At 36.7% G+C, this 16343-nt stretch overlaps 1 protein-coding gene across 3 annotated transcripts in view; it reads right to left on the reverse strand.

Moving 5' to 3' along the window:
- Positions 1-2705: 2705 nt before the first annotated feature.
- FERRY3 (FERRY endosomal RAB5 effector complex subunit 3) overlaps positions 2706-16343 on the reverse strand; it is a 45575-nt gene continuing 31937 nt past the window's right edge. For all 3 annotated transcript variants that reach the window (XM_019756940.2, XM_019756939.2, XM_019756938.2), the window contains exons 12-14: positions 4521-4578; positions 3881-3948; positions 2706-3271 (exon numbers count right to left, since the gene is read on the reverse strand). In XM_019756940.2, coding sequence (XP_019612499.1) covers positions 3179-3271; positions 3881-3948; positions 4521-4578 — 219 coding nt within the window. In that variant the 3' untranslated portion in view covers positions 2706-3178. The remainder of the gene's footprint in view (positions 3272-3880; positions 3949-4520; positions 4579-16343) is intronic.

The following is a 16343-nucleotide window of genomic DNA, read 5'->3' on the forward strand; positions in this document are numbered from 1 at the left end:
TGAGATATTTTAAAAATCTTTCCGGAAATACATTTCACTAGGGTGAGACCTCACAGGTTACATAAAATAGCAAGGTTTTGTTTTTGTAAATTTGCCTGGAATCATCCGAGGATAATTCTATGTGATACGATGTATCACTTGCTAATACTGTCTATCACTCAGCTCCACAGACATGTGTGTGATGAACAAAAACAGATTACTGCTCAAATGATTTCAATTGTTTACTAAGTAAAAGTTTTCAGGGAAACATGGGGAAGATAATGGAAATGGTTCTTTGGTGGTTACAGGATAGAAAATCTTTGATCTAAATGGTTCTGAATATGTGGTATTTTGTGTAAATAGGTGTTGTAAAATATTTTTAATTATTTCAAAATTATGATAATGATTTTTACACTGCTGTAACTTCTTTTGAGCAAAGCAGTCCACTTTCATCTAATTGGGAAAACTAAATAAGAGAAAAGCAATCATTTTCACCTATACACTGAAAAATAGCCCTGAAGATCCCATTTAATCTTTGTCCGTCCTTTCAACACAGCTCTGCTCCTTCTCCTTAGGGCCTCCAGAACACGAATGTTTCCGTGAATTCCTCTTTCCTTTATGGAACATTTTTTTCTTGTTGAGAATTAGCCAGGATCCAGCTGAAGTGACACAAATGACAGTGTGCCCCATGCCAGCAAAAGATCTGCCAACTCCCAGGCAAGCTGTTTCTGTTGGAATTCTTTTTCATGCATTTCTTCCATTCCAGTCACATTGTCATGCTGAGAACAGCTGGTCCCACACCTCCTGATCAATGGCAAGGATACAGACTTGTTTGGTTTTGTGCTTTGAGAAATGGGAGGAGGGGAGGAAAGGTGGAATGGAGACCTCAGGCTTAGTGCCCCTGCCTGATTTCCAATGCATATTTTTAAGGCCTTGAGGATGAGACCGTCGTGTATTAGGAGTACTGGTTTATACAAATAGAAAACTTGCTGCTCACGGAGACCTCTTCACCAGCGCCCTCCATTCCCACCCCAAAAGGCTCCTGTGGTCAGCTTCTCTCTACTTCAGACCATTCGTCACTGCCTCTCTTCATTCTATTCCTGCTCCCATCAGCACCTTATACCTAGAACGTCCCTTCTAGTCTCAGGCGACTAAGGTACCTCCTCCACGTCAGTCGCGAAGGGCCTGAAACCACACCCCTCCAAGAAACCCCCTAGAACACAATACAGAATAAGGTCGTAATCTCATCCTTCCTGGTCCAATCACAGAACTATAGACTGCCTCATCTACTGCTTCACTAAAATCCCCATTATTTAAATGCATATAATTAGTTCCTTAAATTATATATTTGTTATTAGCTTAGTTTTTGGTGTGTTTTCATATCAGTGATAGGTAACATCATAAGCACTTTTCTAATCTTCTCTGTATATCTCATAATATAGTACCATGTGAAAAATGAATATTTAATAAATTCATCTTGATTTTATAAACAGGGACTTTAAATTGCCCTGGAGGGAAAGCCTTGAGGTGACAAAGGAAGAGATTGGGCAGCCGCATTCACCAACTTTCTGTGAATGAACTTTCCTCCTATTCCCTGCCCCTGGATACAACCTCCACGCTGTTGGCTGTACACTTAGTTACAGGGATTCTGTGGAAAGATTCTTAGTACCTCTCTTTCTGAATGCCTTTCATTGATTGATCCCACTACACTCTCCTCCAACCTGACCTGTCATGTTATAAACTAAAACAGCCTCTGACAGGGCTTTAGCACACCCTGATTTTCTACTTCTGTCAACCCTGCTTTGCGTTAGAATCAGTCTTCATTATTAGCAATGATGCCTGGAAGACAGCATCTCACTCCCAGGGCAGAATACCTACCTTCTTCTTGGTGGGATTACAGGTTCCCTGAAAAAGGATTGGGAAAGTGTTAGTGTGCTATGGACTCAATCTTGAAGGGGTATTCTCCTTAATGTTGTTACTTAGACAGGCATTTCCTTGAGTAGAAAATCAAGACATTTCCTATGTTATGGGAAAGCAGTTGGCATGCCACAAGAGTTTCTATTATATAAGGTACTACATGTAGGCATATCAGCAGAGTGCTTTTTGTTTCTTTCACGATGTCAGAAGTCATCCATTTCACTCTATTAGCCAGTTACAACATCCATACGATCTGAATTTAACGAAACTATTGCTTTGTAAATGCCTTTGGGCAATGTAGTCACTGCTCATTGCAAATGTTATACATGGGACACGTCGGTGATCCACAGCATCTGAGGACAGAGTTCTACAAGGACAGACGATGGAAAAGATGAGGAAAAAGAAGAGCAGAGACAGAAATGGGACAGTTACCAGCAAAGAAATGCAGTAGGAGAATGGGTAAGGAAACTGAGAATGCAGGAAGCGGGGTGGAGCGAGAAGGATTCTCACTGTTTGACTGTCACGAAGTTGACGAGCAAGGTGCTGGTTTAAACTAACTTCCATCGGGCTTGCAAATCAGCACACTATCCTCCCAGCCCATGAAATGCTATTACCAGACAAGGGTGAGGTGACCTAGGGAAGATGGGACAGAGGTAAAGGATCCAGCCTTTTTCTGACTTTCAACTTATAAAACCTTAGAAAGAATACATTAAAAGCAAGTTTTTGAAATAGAATTTAAAACAATAAGTACATCTGTTTCATGTATTTGTGTTTTTACAAAGATTTTCACAAGACAGCCATACTTGCAATACTTTTATACTTCAGTGCTTTTTATTTTTCAAGGCAAAGAAGATAGAGGGAAGGTTTTACTTGTTTGCTTCATTAAGCCTTGCACCTGATAGGATTCAACTCTTTGGGAAAAGACAAATGTCTCCATGAAAATGTAGTGAACAATTCCCTACATCAAGTGTCCATGTGTGGTATATAGAAAGTTTTAACTTACTAATATTCAGATAGGACATTACAATAAAAAAAAAAAGTCATTTTTTTTTTTTTTCCAGAAAGAGACTTTAAGAATAACTGTATAAGGAAGGGGCTAATCACTGGCCTGTACACTAGATGAACTTTTAGAATGTTTAACAGACATCTATCATGATTTGATGTGTGGCTTGGGTCGCAAGTTCTCTTTCTGGGCATCTTCTGCTTGACCTTATCCCAGCAGAGCTTGAGTTTCTGGAGAGTTTAACAATCCTCTTCCTCCAGCATGTTGATCTATGAGGGTTTAGTGCTTGGATGTCAGAGTAAGTGTTGATGATACTCGGAAGATCTGGGGAAGCATGTTACTAAGTTGATAAAACATTTCTTCAGAAATACTCTGTAAGAGGTTAAAAAGAAGTTTGTATTTGTTACATCGTCATTGATTTTTAAACAATTTTTAAATATTTTAAATTATGGAACTAGTTCTAGATACGTCGTGCAATATGTAAAAATTATCATTCATGGCTGATTTAACTGCCCGGCTTTGGGTGGGGTGTTTTCCTGCTCTGTCCGTCCTCTGAGAACCTATGTTGTTTCTGTCAAATAAGAGGTGTGATTACCAGAAAAAACCCTAGATAACACCAGGGTAATGAATAATAAAAGTTCCACTAACTTTGCTAAGGTCTATACAGAAGACGGAATCATTCTCTGCTAATCAATGCCTTTATTTATGAACTCTTCAAGATCTATGTAACATAAATGTGGGAAGAACAGAACAAAGCAAAGATGAGTCAAGTTTGGTTTTGGAGTGAAATAAAAGATCCTGAGTGGAGAGTCTGAGATCTTGACAATAAACTAAGTGCTTTATGGCATCCAAACACTTCTCCCCTTAAAAAACAGGAAGCTGATAGCATTTTTTAAATATTAGGGGCAGTGTGCTCACTCTATCAGTGAGGAATATAATAACAGAGATTAAGTTGGGGTGAGCCCTACTCAGATAACACACCTGTGGTACCAGAAACTGCACTGTCCTAGAAATCCCTCCATCCCACGAAGCCATTTCCATCATGAAACCTAAAACAGAACAATAGACTTTGCTTAATTATGAGTGCTGGTCTTCAAACCTACAAATCCTTTACTGAAATAAACTGAATTTTCGTTGTGCATCTTCATATCTTGACTTTTGAGGTAGCCGCCTGCCTGTAGGAGAGGCTTCTGCAATCCTTGGTTCTCCATACCAAAGAGGTTTAACATGGTTTAGTCAACACACGCTTCCTTATGATTTCTCAAGTCCTGTTTAGTCTCCACACGATGAAGCCAAAACAGATTATTAAAGTCTAATTAAACACGTGGCTCATGTTTTGTTTCTTTTTAAGAAAGTAAAAGGCAATAGAGAACAAGCTATAATCAGAGCCAAATATAAATAATGTCCAAATATCCTGTATGTCAAAAGGGCAGGACACTTATTTTGCGACGAGAAAAAGGTAAGTAAAAAAGCCCGTTATGAATTATTTCCTTATTAAACCCATTTAATTGAGGCACCAGCTAGCAGGGGTAACTTTCACATTCTTTCTCCTGGGTTGCTCTGCTTTCAATATTTGGAAGAAAGACAAATAGGCCGTTGTTAAATACAACGTTATGCTCACCTTTAACACACTTAAACACAAGCTCTGCTCTCCTTAAGCACCACGGGATAGTCATTTCCTAAAAGCAGAAACAAAACAAATCTTGTTTTCAATAAATTAAAAACAATACATATAGTCAGATCTTTATTTATCTATAATGTGGGTCATCCAGTTTGTGAATAGATTTGGGCAACTATTTGCTCATTTCAGCTGGATTTCCTTGGATTTTCAGGCATATGACTTCTTCCAGCTGTTATACTATACTTGTGAAATGTTAATTTAATTAGCCTAGTAAATATAATTTTAAAAATGAACATATCTAGTATAATTCTAAACAAAAACATAAATGATGTAGATACTCCAACTACTATTATCAATATGTTAACTTGAATAATTCTATTAAATTGTACAATATTTGAATAAGCAACACATTAAAATGTTATTATCTTATTACAAAAGTAATAGAAATAAACAACCACCCCACCCCAACCACCTCACAAACCAAATGCACTTATTTTTCTATATTCCTGTCTAATCTTGACTGAGTGCCCGTGTCAGACTCTAGCCAATACATTTTATAATTTTTCCTAATTATGATCAGCAATTATGCCATTTTAAATTCTATTTCTTTTCACTATATCAGAATTATTTTCCCATGTTGCAAGTCCTCATAGTTATAACGATAAAATATGTTTACTATTTTATTACAGTGATTCTCGATCTTTTTGGGTCTTAGGATCTTTTTACACTTCTAAAAATCACTGAACACTCCGATGAGTTTATATCTCTAGATATTTATTGCATTAGAAATGAAAACTACTAAAATACTAATTTTATTTAAAGACGATAAACATGTTAACATACTTTTTTTAAATGGAAAGTAACTATATTTTCTAAAACAAAAAATTTTACCAAATGATGTCATAAAAATGGCGCCGTGAGGTGAGCCTCTGTAAATCTCCCCTGGAATTTACAACTAATCAAACAACAAAAACTCCACAAAGGATTCCCTGCACAGCAGACAGGCAAGACGAAGAGGCCCACTACCGACTGAAATCACCTACAGGTGGGAGATTCGCGCGAGCGGGGGGAGGAGGGAAGGGAGAAGCGCAGAGAAGGGAGAAGCGCAGAGATGGAGCCACACTGACGCAGGACGCAGACCCAGCTCAGTGCTCCGAGCTCGCTGCTTCCCGGAACCACCGCAGCTGTGGGAGAGGGAAGGACTTGGACTGCTAGGGCTCCGCTTATGGCCCACAGGGCAGAGGGAGCAGCATATAACACGGACGAACCCAACGCTCACGGCAGAGACCTCGGAGAAAAGACTGAGGGAAGAAGGCTGAAAACGGGGGTTTAAGCCCGCACTGCCGAGCAGAGAACGGAGCCTTAGGCACTGAGACTAGCCACCCCCTCCTACCCTCCCAGAGCTCGCCCCGCCCCCACCTGCCCGGTGCTAGAAGCAGAACAGTAACAGTGTCAGAGCAAAATAACAGAATATTTGCTGTTCTGAAAACTGGACTGCAGACACAGATTTGCAGCCCAACTAGTTCCGGCAAAGGGGAGGGAGCTGTGGAAGCAGGACCGGCTGTGGTGGTGGTCGCCGCCATTGCTCTGGGCCACCTCTCACAACGCACCCCACTCCTGTCCTCACTTATCTGGGCGGATCCCTGCAGGAGTAAACAGAGCTGCTGAAAAACACGGGCTCTGAATCTGGTGCAGGAAGAGCTTTGGAACTTCAGAAGCTCTCCACATCCCCCCATGGAGGTGGTGCCCTATGACCCAGGCGAATTGTTGACAGAGGAGAAGCCCGCCTTCCATGGAATCCCCCCATTATGTGAGAAGCCAGAATAGTGCAGAGAAAATATAACACTACAGTGTGAGAGAGAATAAAAGGCTGCAGTCGGAGAGAAAATAAAACATTCTACCAACCCTACTGGAAAACAAAAGAAAGACCTCTTTCTATCAATCTTTTGGAGAACCCACTCCTGTAGATGTCTAGGAAGAGAAATAATAAATCATTAATAGCCATGAATAACCAAGGTAATAAGACAGCTCAGAAAGAAAATGAAAAGTCTCCAGAAAATGAACTTAAAGACATGGAAATATGTGACTTAAATGACAGAGAATTCAAGATTGCAGTTCTGAAAAAACTCAAGATGCAAGGAAACACAGAAAGGAAGTTTAATGAACTCAGAAACACAATCAAAGAACAAGATGAACATTTTACAAAAGAGACTGAAAATTTTAAAAAGAACCAAATAGAATTTCTGGAGATTAAGAACTCAATAAAAGAAATGAAGAATGAAATAGCCAGCTTAGATAGTAGAGTTGACCAGATGTTGGAAAGAATCAGTGACATCTAAGATAGAAATCGGGAAATGACACGGATGGAAAAAGAAAGAGACTTGAGACTTAAAAGAAATGAAAGAACTCTACAAGAACTTTCTGATTCCATCAGAAAGAGCAATATAAGAATAATGGGCATACCAGAAGGAGAAGAAAGGGAGAAGGGAACATAGAGTATATTCAAACAAATAGTCAAAGAGAACTTCCCAAACTTGTGGAAAGAACTGGATCCTTAAACCCAACAAGCAAATAGAACACCTAATTACCTCAACCCCAACAGGCCTTCTCCAAGGCACATTGTATTGAAGCTGTCAAAAATCAACGACAAAGAAAAAATCCTCAAGGCAGCCAGGGAAAAGAAGACAGTAGCCTACAAAGGAAAGCCATTAGATTATCTCAGATCTCTCAGCAGAAACTCTACAAGCCAGGAGGGAGTGGCATCAAATATTCAAATTATTGAAAGAGAGAAATTATGAGCCAAGAATAATATATCCAGCAAAGATACCCTTTAGGTATGGAGGAGGAATAAAGACCTTTCCAGACATACAGAAGCTGAAGGAATTTTCTAACACATGACCTGCACTACAAGAAATGCTGAAGGAGGCTATTTGGCCAGCACAAATAGGGATAATTTATGACAACCAAAACATAAAAGGGGGAAGAGTAAAGGTCTGAACCGGAAAATGGGAATGGAGAAAGTAAGCGTGGTGAAGAAAATGGAATACTCTAAATACGAAATTTTCTTTTACATAAACGTAATGGTAACCACTCAAAAAAATTCAGAACTGAAATATATACTGTAATAAAAGAAGAAACAGGGAAAAATCCTAGAATACCACCACACAGAAATAATAGACAACAACAAAAAGGCAAAGAAACAATGGAGACACAGTCTTACCAGAAAACTAAAGACAAATGAGATAGAAAATCCTCACATATCAATAATCACCCTAAATGTAAATGGACTGAACTCAGCAACGAAAAGGCGCAGAGTAGCAGATTAGGTAAAAACTCTAAACCCAATCATATGCTGCCTCTGAGAGACACATCTTAGCTACCAGGACAAACATAGACTCAAAGTGAAAGGGTGGAAATTGACACTCCGAGCAAATGGTATCCAGAGAAAATCAGGTGTAGCCATACTGATATCAGATGAAACAGAATTCAGGATAAAAAAGGTAACAAGAGACAAAGATGGACATTTCATAATGGTAAAGGGGACTATACAACAAGAAGACATAACAGTCATCAATATTTATGCCCCCAATCAGGGAGCACCAAAATATACCAAGCAACTACTAACAGAACTAAAGGGAGAAATTGACCAAAACACAATTATAGTAGGGGACCTAAATACATCATTGACAGCTATGGATAGATCATCCAAACATAAAATAAATAAAGAAATAGCAGCCCTAAATGATACATTAGATAAAATGGACATAATTGACATTTATAGAGCACTTCATCCTAGAACATCAGACTATATATTTTTTTCTAGTATACATGGAACATTCTCAAGGATAGACCATATATTGGGACATAAAACTAGCCTCAGTATATTTAAGAAGACTGAAATCATACCAAGCATATTCTCTGATGACAAGGCTTTGAAATTGGATTATCAACTGCAAAGAGAAAGCAAGGAAAACCACAAATATGTGGAGATTAAACAACATACTTTTAAGGAATGAATGGGTCAAAGAAGAAACAAGAGATCAAAAAGATACATAGAAACAAATGACAATGATAATACACCCTACCAAAATTTTTAGGATGCAGCAAAAGCTGTTTTAAAAGGGAAATTTATATCATTACAGGCTTATCTCAAGAAACAAGAAAAATCCCAGACACATAACCTCACATTACACCTTAAAGAACTAGAAAAAGAAGAACAAATGAAACCCAAGGTCAGCAGAAGAAAGGAAATAATAAAAATCAGAGCAGAACTAAATGAAATAGAGAACAAAAAGACAATAGAAAAAATTAATGTGACAAAGAGCTGGTTCTTTGAAAAGATTAATAAAATTGACAAACCTTTGGCTAGACTCACTAAGATAAAAAGAGAGAAGACACTAATTAACAAAATCAGAAATGAAAAAGGGGAAGTTATCATGGACACCACAGAACTATAAAGGATCATCCAAGAATACTATGAAGGACTTTATGCCACCAAATTCAATAACCTAGAAGAAATGGACAAGTTCTTAGAAACATATAGCCTTCCTAGGCTGAATCACGAAGAATTGGAAAATCTAAACAGACTGATCACCAGTAACGAAATTGAATTAGTCCTTCAAAACCTTCCCAAAAGCAAAAGTCCGGGACCAGATGGCTTCACTAGTGAATTCTACCAAACCTTCAAAGAGGATCTAATACCAATCCTGCTCAAACTCTTCCAAAAAATTGAAGAAGAGACTATACTCCCTAACTCATTTTATGAGGCCAACATTACCCTGATACCAAAACCTGGTAAGGATAACACAATAAAATAAAACTACAACCAATATCTCTGATGAATACAGATGCAAAAATCCTAAACAAAATTCTAGCAAATCAAATGCAACAATGCATTAAAAAGATTATTCATCACGACCAAGTGGGGTTCATCCCAGGGGCACAGGGATGGTTCATCATACGCAAATCCATCAATGTGATACATCACATAAACAAAATAAAGGACAAAAATCATATGATTATTTCAATTGATGCAGAAAAAGCATTTGACAAGATACAACATCCATTTATGATTAAAACACTTAATAAAATGGGTATAGAAGGAAAATACCTTAACATAATAAAGGCCATATATGACAAGCCCTCTGCTAATCTCATAATTAATGGAGAAAAACTGAAGCCCTTTGCTCTACGTTCAGGAACACGACAGGGATGTCCCCTATCACCTCTGCTTTTCAACATAGTGTTGGAAGTCCTTGCCAGAGCAATCAGGCAAGAGAAAGAAATAAAAGGCATCCAAATTGGGAATGAAGAAGTTAAATTATCACTCTTTGCAGATGACATGATGCTATATATAGAAAACCCTAAAGACTCCACCAAAAAGCTATTAGAAACAATCAACCAATACAGTAAAGTTGCCGGCTACAAAATCAACGCACAAAAGTCCATTGCCTTCCTATATACTAACAATGAAATCTCAGAAAAAGAAATACAAAAACAATTCCTTTTGCAATTGCAGCAAAAAGAATAAAATACCTAGGAATAAACTTAACCAAGGATGTGAAAGACCTATATGCTGAAAACTATAAGACATTTTTGAAAGAAATTGAAGAAGACACAAAGAAATGGAAAGACATTCCGTGCTCATGGATTGGAAGAATCAACATAGTTAAAATGGCCATATTACCCAAAGCAATATACAGATTCAATGCAATCCCCATCAAAATCCCAATGGCATATTTTAAAGAAATAGAACAAAAAATCATCAGATTTGTTTGGAACCACAAAAGACCCTGAATAGCCAAAGCAATCTTAAGAAAAAAGAACTATAATGGAGGTATCACACTTCCTGACTTTGGCTTGTACTACAGGGCTACAATAATCAAAACAGCATGGTATTGGCAGAAAAACAGACACATAGACCAATGGAATAGAATTGAGAACCCAGAAATAAAACCACATAAATATGGACAGATAATTTTTGACAAAGAAGCTAAAAACATACAATGGCAGAGGACTTGAAGAGACATTTCTCCAAAGAGGACATACAAATGGCAAATAGACATATGAAAAAATGCTCAACATCACTAATCATCAGAGAAATGCAAATCAAAACCACAATGAGATATCACCTCACCCCAGTCAGAATGGCTATCATCAACAAGACAAATAGTAACAAGTGTTGGAGAGGCTGTGGAGAAAAAGGAACCCTCATACACTGTTGGTGGGAATGCAGACTGGTGCAGCCATTATGGAAGGCAGTATGGAGGTTCCTCAAAAATTACGAATAGAATTGCCATATGACCCAGCAATCCCTCTCCTGGGTATCTACCCAAAAAATCTGAAAACATTTATCCATAAAGACACGTGTGCTACAATGTTCACTGCAGCTTTATTCACAGTGGCCAAGACATGGAAACAACCAAAGTGTCCTTCGATAGATGAATGGATAAAGAAGTTGTGATATCTATCTATCTATCTATCTATCTATCTATCTATCTATCTATCTATCTATCTAATCTATCTATCTAATCTATCTATCTAATCTACCTATCTATCTATATATCTATCTATATCTATATCTATATATCTATATACAATGGAATACTATTCGGTGGTAAGAAAAGATGAAATAGTACCATTTGTGACAACATGGATGGATCTTGAGATTATAATGCTAACTAAATAAATCAGACAGATAAAGTAGAAAACCATATAATTTCACTGATATGTGGTATATAAAACTGAAAACAATAAAAGAACAAGACAAACAAATGAAAGAACAAAACTCATAGACATAGACAATAGTTTAGGGGCTACCAGAGGGTAAGGGAGGAGGGGGCTCTAGAAGAGGGTAAACGTGGTCTAAAAAGAGGTGATGGAAAGAGAACTGACTCTGGGTGGTGAACACACAATGTGAGATATAGATGATGTATTAGAGAATTGTACACCTGAAATATATGTAACTTTACTAACAATTTTCACCCCAATAAACTTTAATTAAAAAAAAATTTAGTGAGAAGAGTGGCAATGTTTTACATATATGAAAATCTCATTAATGCCTTTCTTAATAGAAGACATTTGGATTCTCACATCTGCCTCTGCATTGAATCTGTTGTGTTATCATATAGCATGTAGCCTCTGGAAAAACTCACTGATGCTCATGTAAGAATGAGAGTGGAAAAGGCAAATCATGTCTTACTATTGTGAAAATATTTTTAAACTTGCTGAGCCCCAGAAGGGGCTAGGATCCTGGGGAGATCATCAGAACACAATTTAAAAACTACTGTTTTGTTGAATTAATGTATCATAATTTATTTAACAGCCCCTTATAGTTAGATTTCCACTTTTTTTGTTAATAATATTGCAGTGAACATATTTATGTATATGTATGTGTATGGTGTATGTGTATGAGTCTGTCTCTTTTTTTTTAACAATTTCTTGTGATACTTATTTCTTTTGATTAGTGAAATAAAATTTAGGTTCTTCCCCAAAAGGTTAGATCACTTTACATTCGCCGTTAGCAATGTATGCACCATCCAATTTTACCATATGTTCACCAACACTTGGACATTTAAATACTACTTAAAATATTATTTAACAGTATTACAAACTTAAAAGATCCAAAATGGTACTACCCTGATTGCTTTTAAAAAAGAGACTTTACTTTTTGAAATAGTTTGATGTTGACAGAAAAGTTATGAAAACGGTACAGAGAATTTCCATATATTTCCACGCTCACTTTCCTCTATTATTAACATCTTACATTAGGATATTACTAAAATGGAGGCTGTCTATGTACCTACCAAGAAGAAAGAGAACAGACTGTATGAAACAACTGCAGGGAAAATGCTTCAGAAATTCTAATTCATGCTGGGTTTTCAATGATTTACACGTATTCATTTAAAGCAACAGCAGACTACAACTGAAGTCTTTTCTATACTGTAAAATAATAGTTGTGGAGTAACAGGAACAGTGGTCATGATATTACGGTGAAATAACCAACACACACACAGGTCATTTTAACAACTGACATGAAAAAAAATTTAACAAGAGAACCTAGAACTTCATTTTGGAAATGTTTCCCAACAAACAAGGGCTTTCACCCTATCATTTAAGGAGGCAGATGAATTAGAAGCCATAGAAAGAGGCAAATGTAGAATGTGATCTTCCAAGTACTTTTACTGCATTTAATCATAATATTGTCAAATTGCTATGATCTCACTAAAGGATTTCTTTTTGCTGTCAATGAAAAATAAAACCCCAAATATATTTTTATTCTTTGTATTATTTTTATCCTTTGTATTCTTTTATTCTATTGTCTGTTTTCTGTAAATGCTGTAAAATAAACAAATCATTTAATAACCAATGATTTAAAAAAAGCACTACCGATACATTATTAACTAAAATCCATTAATGCAGGTTTCCTTAGTTTTTACCTGATGACTTTTTCTGTTCCAGGATCACATCCAATATACTACTCCTATATTGAGTCACTGTGTCATCTTAGGTTTCTCTTGCCTGTGAGTTTCTCATAGACTTCCCTTGTTTTTGATGACCTTGACAGTTTTGAGGAACACTACTTAGGTATTTTGAGGATGCCTTCTATTGGGATTTATCTGATTTTTTTTTCATTAGACTTGAGCTATGGGTTTTGGTAGGAGGACTACAGGGGTAAAGTGTCATTTTCATAACATCATATCAAGGGTGTACACTGTCAACATGATTTATGACTGTTGATATTGAGCTGGATCACCTGGTTGAGGGTAGTGTTTTTCAGGTTTCTCCACTGTACATTTATTTCCCTCACATCTAGATCTTCCCACATTGTAATCTTTGGAAAGAAGTCACTCACTATGAACAGCACACACTTAAAAGGTGGAGATGTTTTGCTCCTTGAAAATGGAGTATCTACATGAATTATTTGGAATTCTTCTTCATGGGAGATTTGTTTCTTCTCATTCATTCATTCATTCATTCATTCGTTTATATCAGTATGGACTCATGGATCTTTACTTTAGATGTTGGGTTATAATTCAATGATTATTATTTACCAAACCGTTTCTCAGTGTTACTCTAATTGACCTTACTGGCATAATTCACATTAGTGACCACTCCTTTTTCATTAAACTTGCCAACCCCTCCAAGAGGCTGATCTGTTATTGAATATCCTAGTTCTTCACCAAACTCTGATGGTCTTTGTACCTCATGCCTAGTTATTGCTATGGCTTCCTACGTAGTTTCGTGGACTCCAATATTTCCCCTCCAAAGCACTGATTTGGCTAATTTATCTTAAGTACATTTCTGATCATATTACTATTGCTGTTTAATAACTTACAATTGTCTCCTACTGTCTCATGAATAATATCTAAGACTTTCTTTTAGTATTCAAGGCTATTTACATTAAGGCCGAAACTACTTCAGCTTCTATGATGTTTAAATAAAAAAATGAAGGTTTCACTCAAGCACATCTGTCCACCTTTGCCTAAATGTGACCTGCAATGCCTGTCATCCACTTCCTCCCACTTCTCCGTAAGCCATTTCTTCTGCCTAGAATGCCCGCCTCTTAGTTCCATCTATTGAAACCTGATCTTCATTCTTCAGTGTCCAGCTTAACTGCCATCTCCTTCATAAAGTATTTCCTATTTTCCTAGCTACGAATGGTATTGCTATCCTCTGAACTCCCAAGTATTAGTTTTTCTTTTGTCTCAATGATCACATTTTACCCTGTCTTTCTTTGGGAGGGGGTGTGGGAGAGCAATCGGTAGGGAGATGTGATTTATGTTTTCTATTCTTAAGTTGTGTGCTCTCTAAGGGCAGAAACCACTTTTTATTCACCTTTACTACCTTTTTGATGCCTTCTACAACACTGAGTGAGCACAGCGATGCTCAAAAAGACAGGCTGAGTGAATCATGGTTTTATCCATGGGAATTTAAAAAGAAAGTGCTTTTCTCTGTAGCAGAAATAGACTTTGATAGGAAACTACTTGTTATGTCCAAGATACTTTAAGACCGGTAAATAAAAGGGGTCTAGTTGCTGAGAGGGCTAAAAATAAAGAATCCTCTTTTCCAAAGTTCTGGAAGTTTATAAAGATGACTAGTAGAATTTTATGATGTTTAAATTTTGTTTCCAATACTTCTCAGCTTCAAAGTCCCCAAAGAGGAAGTGTATTCCGTGTAAGTGCAAAGCCTGTTGCAAGTGAGCCGCAGTGCCTTACGGGGATGCGCACACGCGCAGCAGGACAAGGTTTTGTCTTTTGACTCATTCTCCTGAGTTAAAAAAAAACAAAAACATTTCTTAAGGTGAGTAAGAAATATCTACCTACAGGTGAGAGAGATGCTGATAGCTCTTAAAATTACAATAATAATGTCTTATGTTTACATGGAACTTTACAATGTACATAAGTAACTTGTATCTCACAAGAAAAAAACCTTTATAAATAAATTTAAAAAAAGGACAACCAGAAAGGTACAGTGAATCACCCAAGGTCATGCGGCAGTCTGCGACTTGCATTTTCTGTCTTAAAAGCATCTTATGCTGAACAAAGGTTTTCAGTTTTAATGAAGTACAATTTATTAAGTTTTTCTTTTATAGCTTTATGTTTTTTGTATCCTAACAAATCCTTCCTTAACCTGATGTCATCAAGGTTTTCTTTTACGTTTTCTTCTAGAAGTTTTACAGTATTACCTTTTTCGTTTAAGGCTATGATCCTTTTTAAGTTAATTTTTATGCATGATGTTGGGGGAAAGTCAAGGTTGTTTTCTTCTATACCAATATCCCATTCTTCCCATACCAGCGGCTGAAACCACTACCCTTTCTCCCATTGAACTGCCTTGGCATCTTTGCTGGAAATCAAAGGGTCAGACATGCATGGATTTATTTCTGGATTCTGTACTTTGTTCCTTTGACCCATAGTCTATTCCCCTGCCAAGGTCACACTGTATTTGGTTACTGTAGCTTTACCATCAGTTTTGAAATCAATTGGTGTAACTTTGTTCTTTTTCAAAATTGTTTTGGCTGTTTTAGGTCATGTGGCTTTCACATAAATTTTAGAATTAGCTTGTCAGTAGCTTCCAAATTGCCTTATAAAGATTTTGATTAAGATTTAAATCTATATAGATCAACTTGAGGAGAACTGATATCTTAATAGTATTGAGCCTTCCAAACCATGAACACTGTATCTCTCCACTTATTCAGGTCTTAAAATTTCTTTCAGCAACTAAGCTTAGTTCTGTAGTTGCTAGGTCATTTTTCACAGCATTTTTTTACTTGAAGATATTTTAAGCTTGTCTTCAAGTTCTTTAAAGACAGTAATCAAATATTTCATGGTCTGTGTCTCAAATCTTTGTGTATCTGTTTTTATGTGTGGTTGTTTCTGCTGGTTTTGAATCATGGCATTTTATTTAGGACATACTTATCTTTCACTTATGTTAAATTTTTTATTAAAGGATCATATGTAGGAACAAATACTAACGTATAACCGAGTATCTGTATCACCTTAAAATGCTACTCTAAAACATACCACTTTCCAAAATACCATGAAAATAATCAAAATCAAGGAATTATAACTATTTATATTATTATAAATAAGGCACTCATTTTTATATATAGCAAAGCATTATCTGACAGTGTCTTATAATTATTTGAGTTATTTCAGGCTGAGGTCAAGCCTAAGCATCACTACTCACATGAATACAACTAATGTGAGCTGTAAGCGCAGAGCTTCAGCAGGGCTAGCCTTGAACTCCAACATATGGAATATATATTATCCCAATGTGTTAAAATAAGGATAATAATGGTAATGGTGAAAGACTGAAGCACAA

The sequence above is a fragment of the Rhinolophus sinicus genome, linkage group LG02 (genome assembly GCF_036562045.2).
Source record: "Rhinolophus sinicus isolate RSC01 linkage group LG02, ASM3656204v1, whole genome shotgun sequence".
NCBI lineage: Eukaryota > Metazoa > Chordata > Mammalia > Chiroptera > Rhinolophidae > Rhinolophus > Rhinolophus sinicus.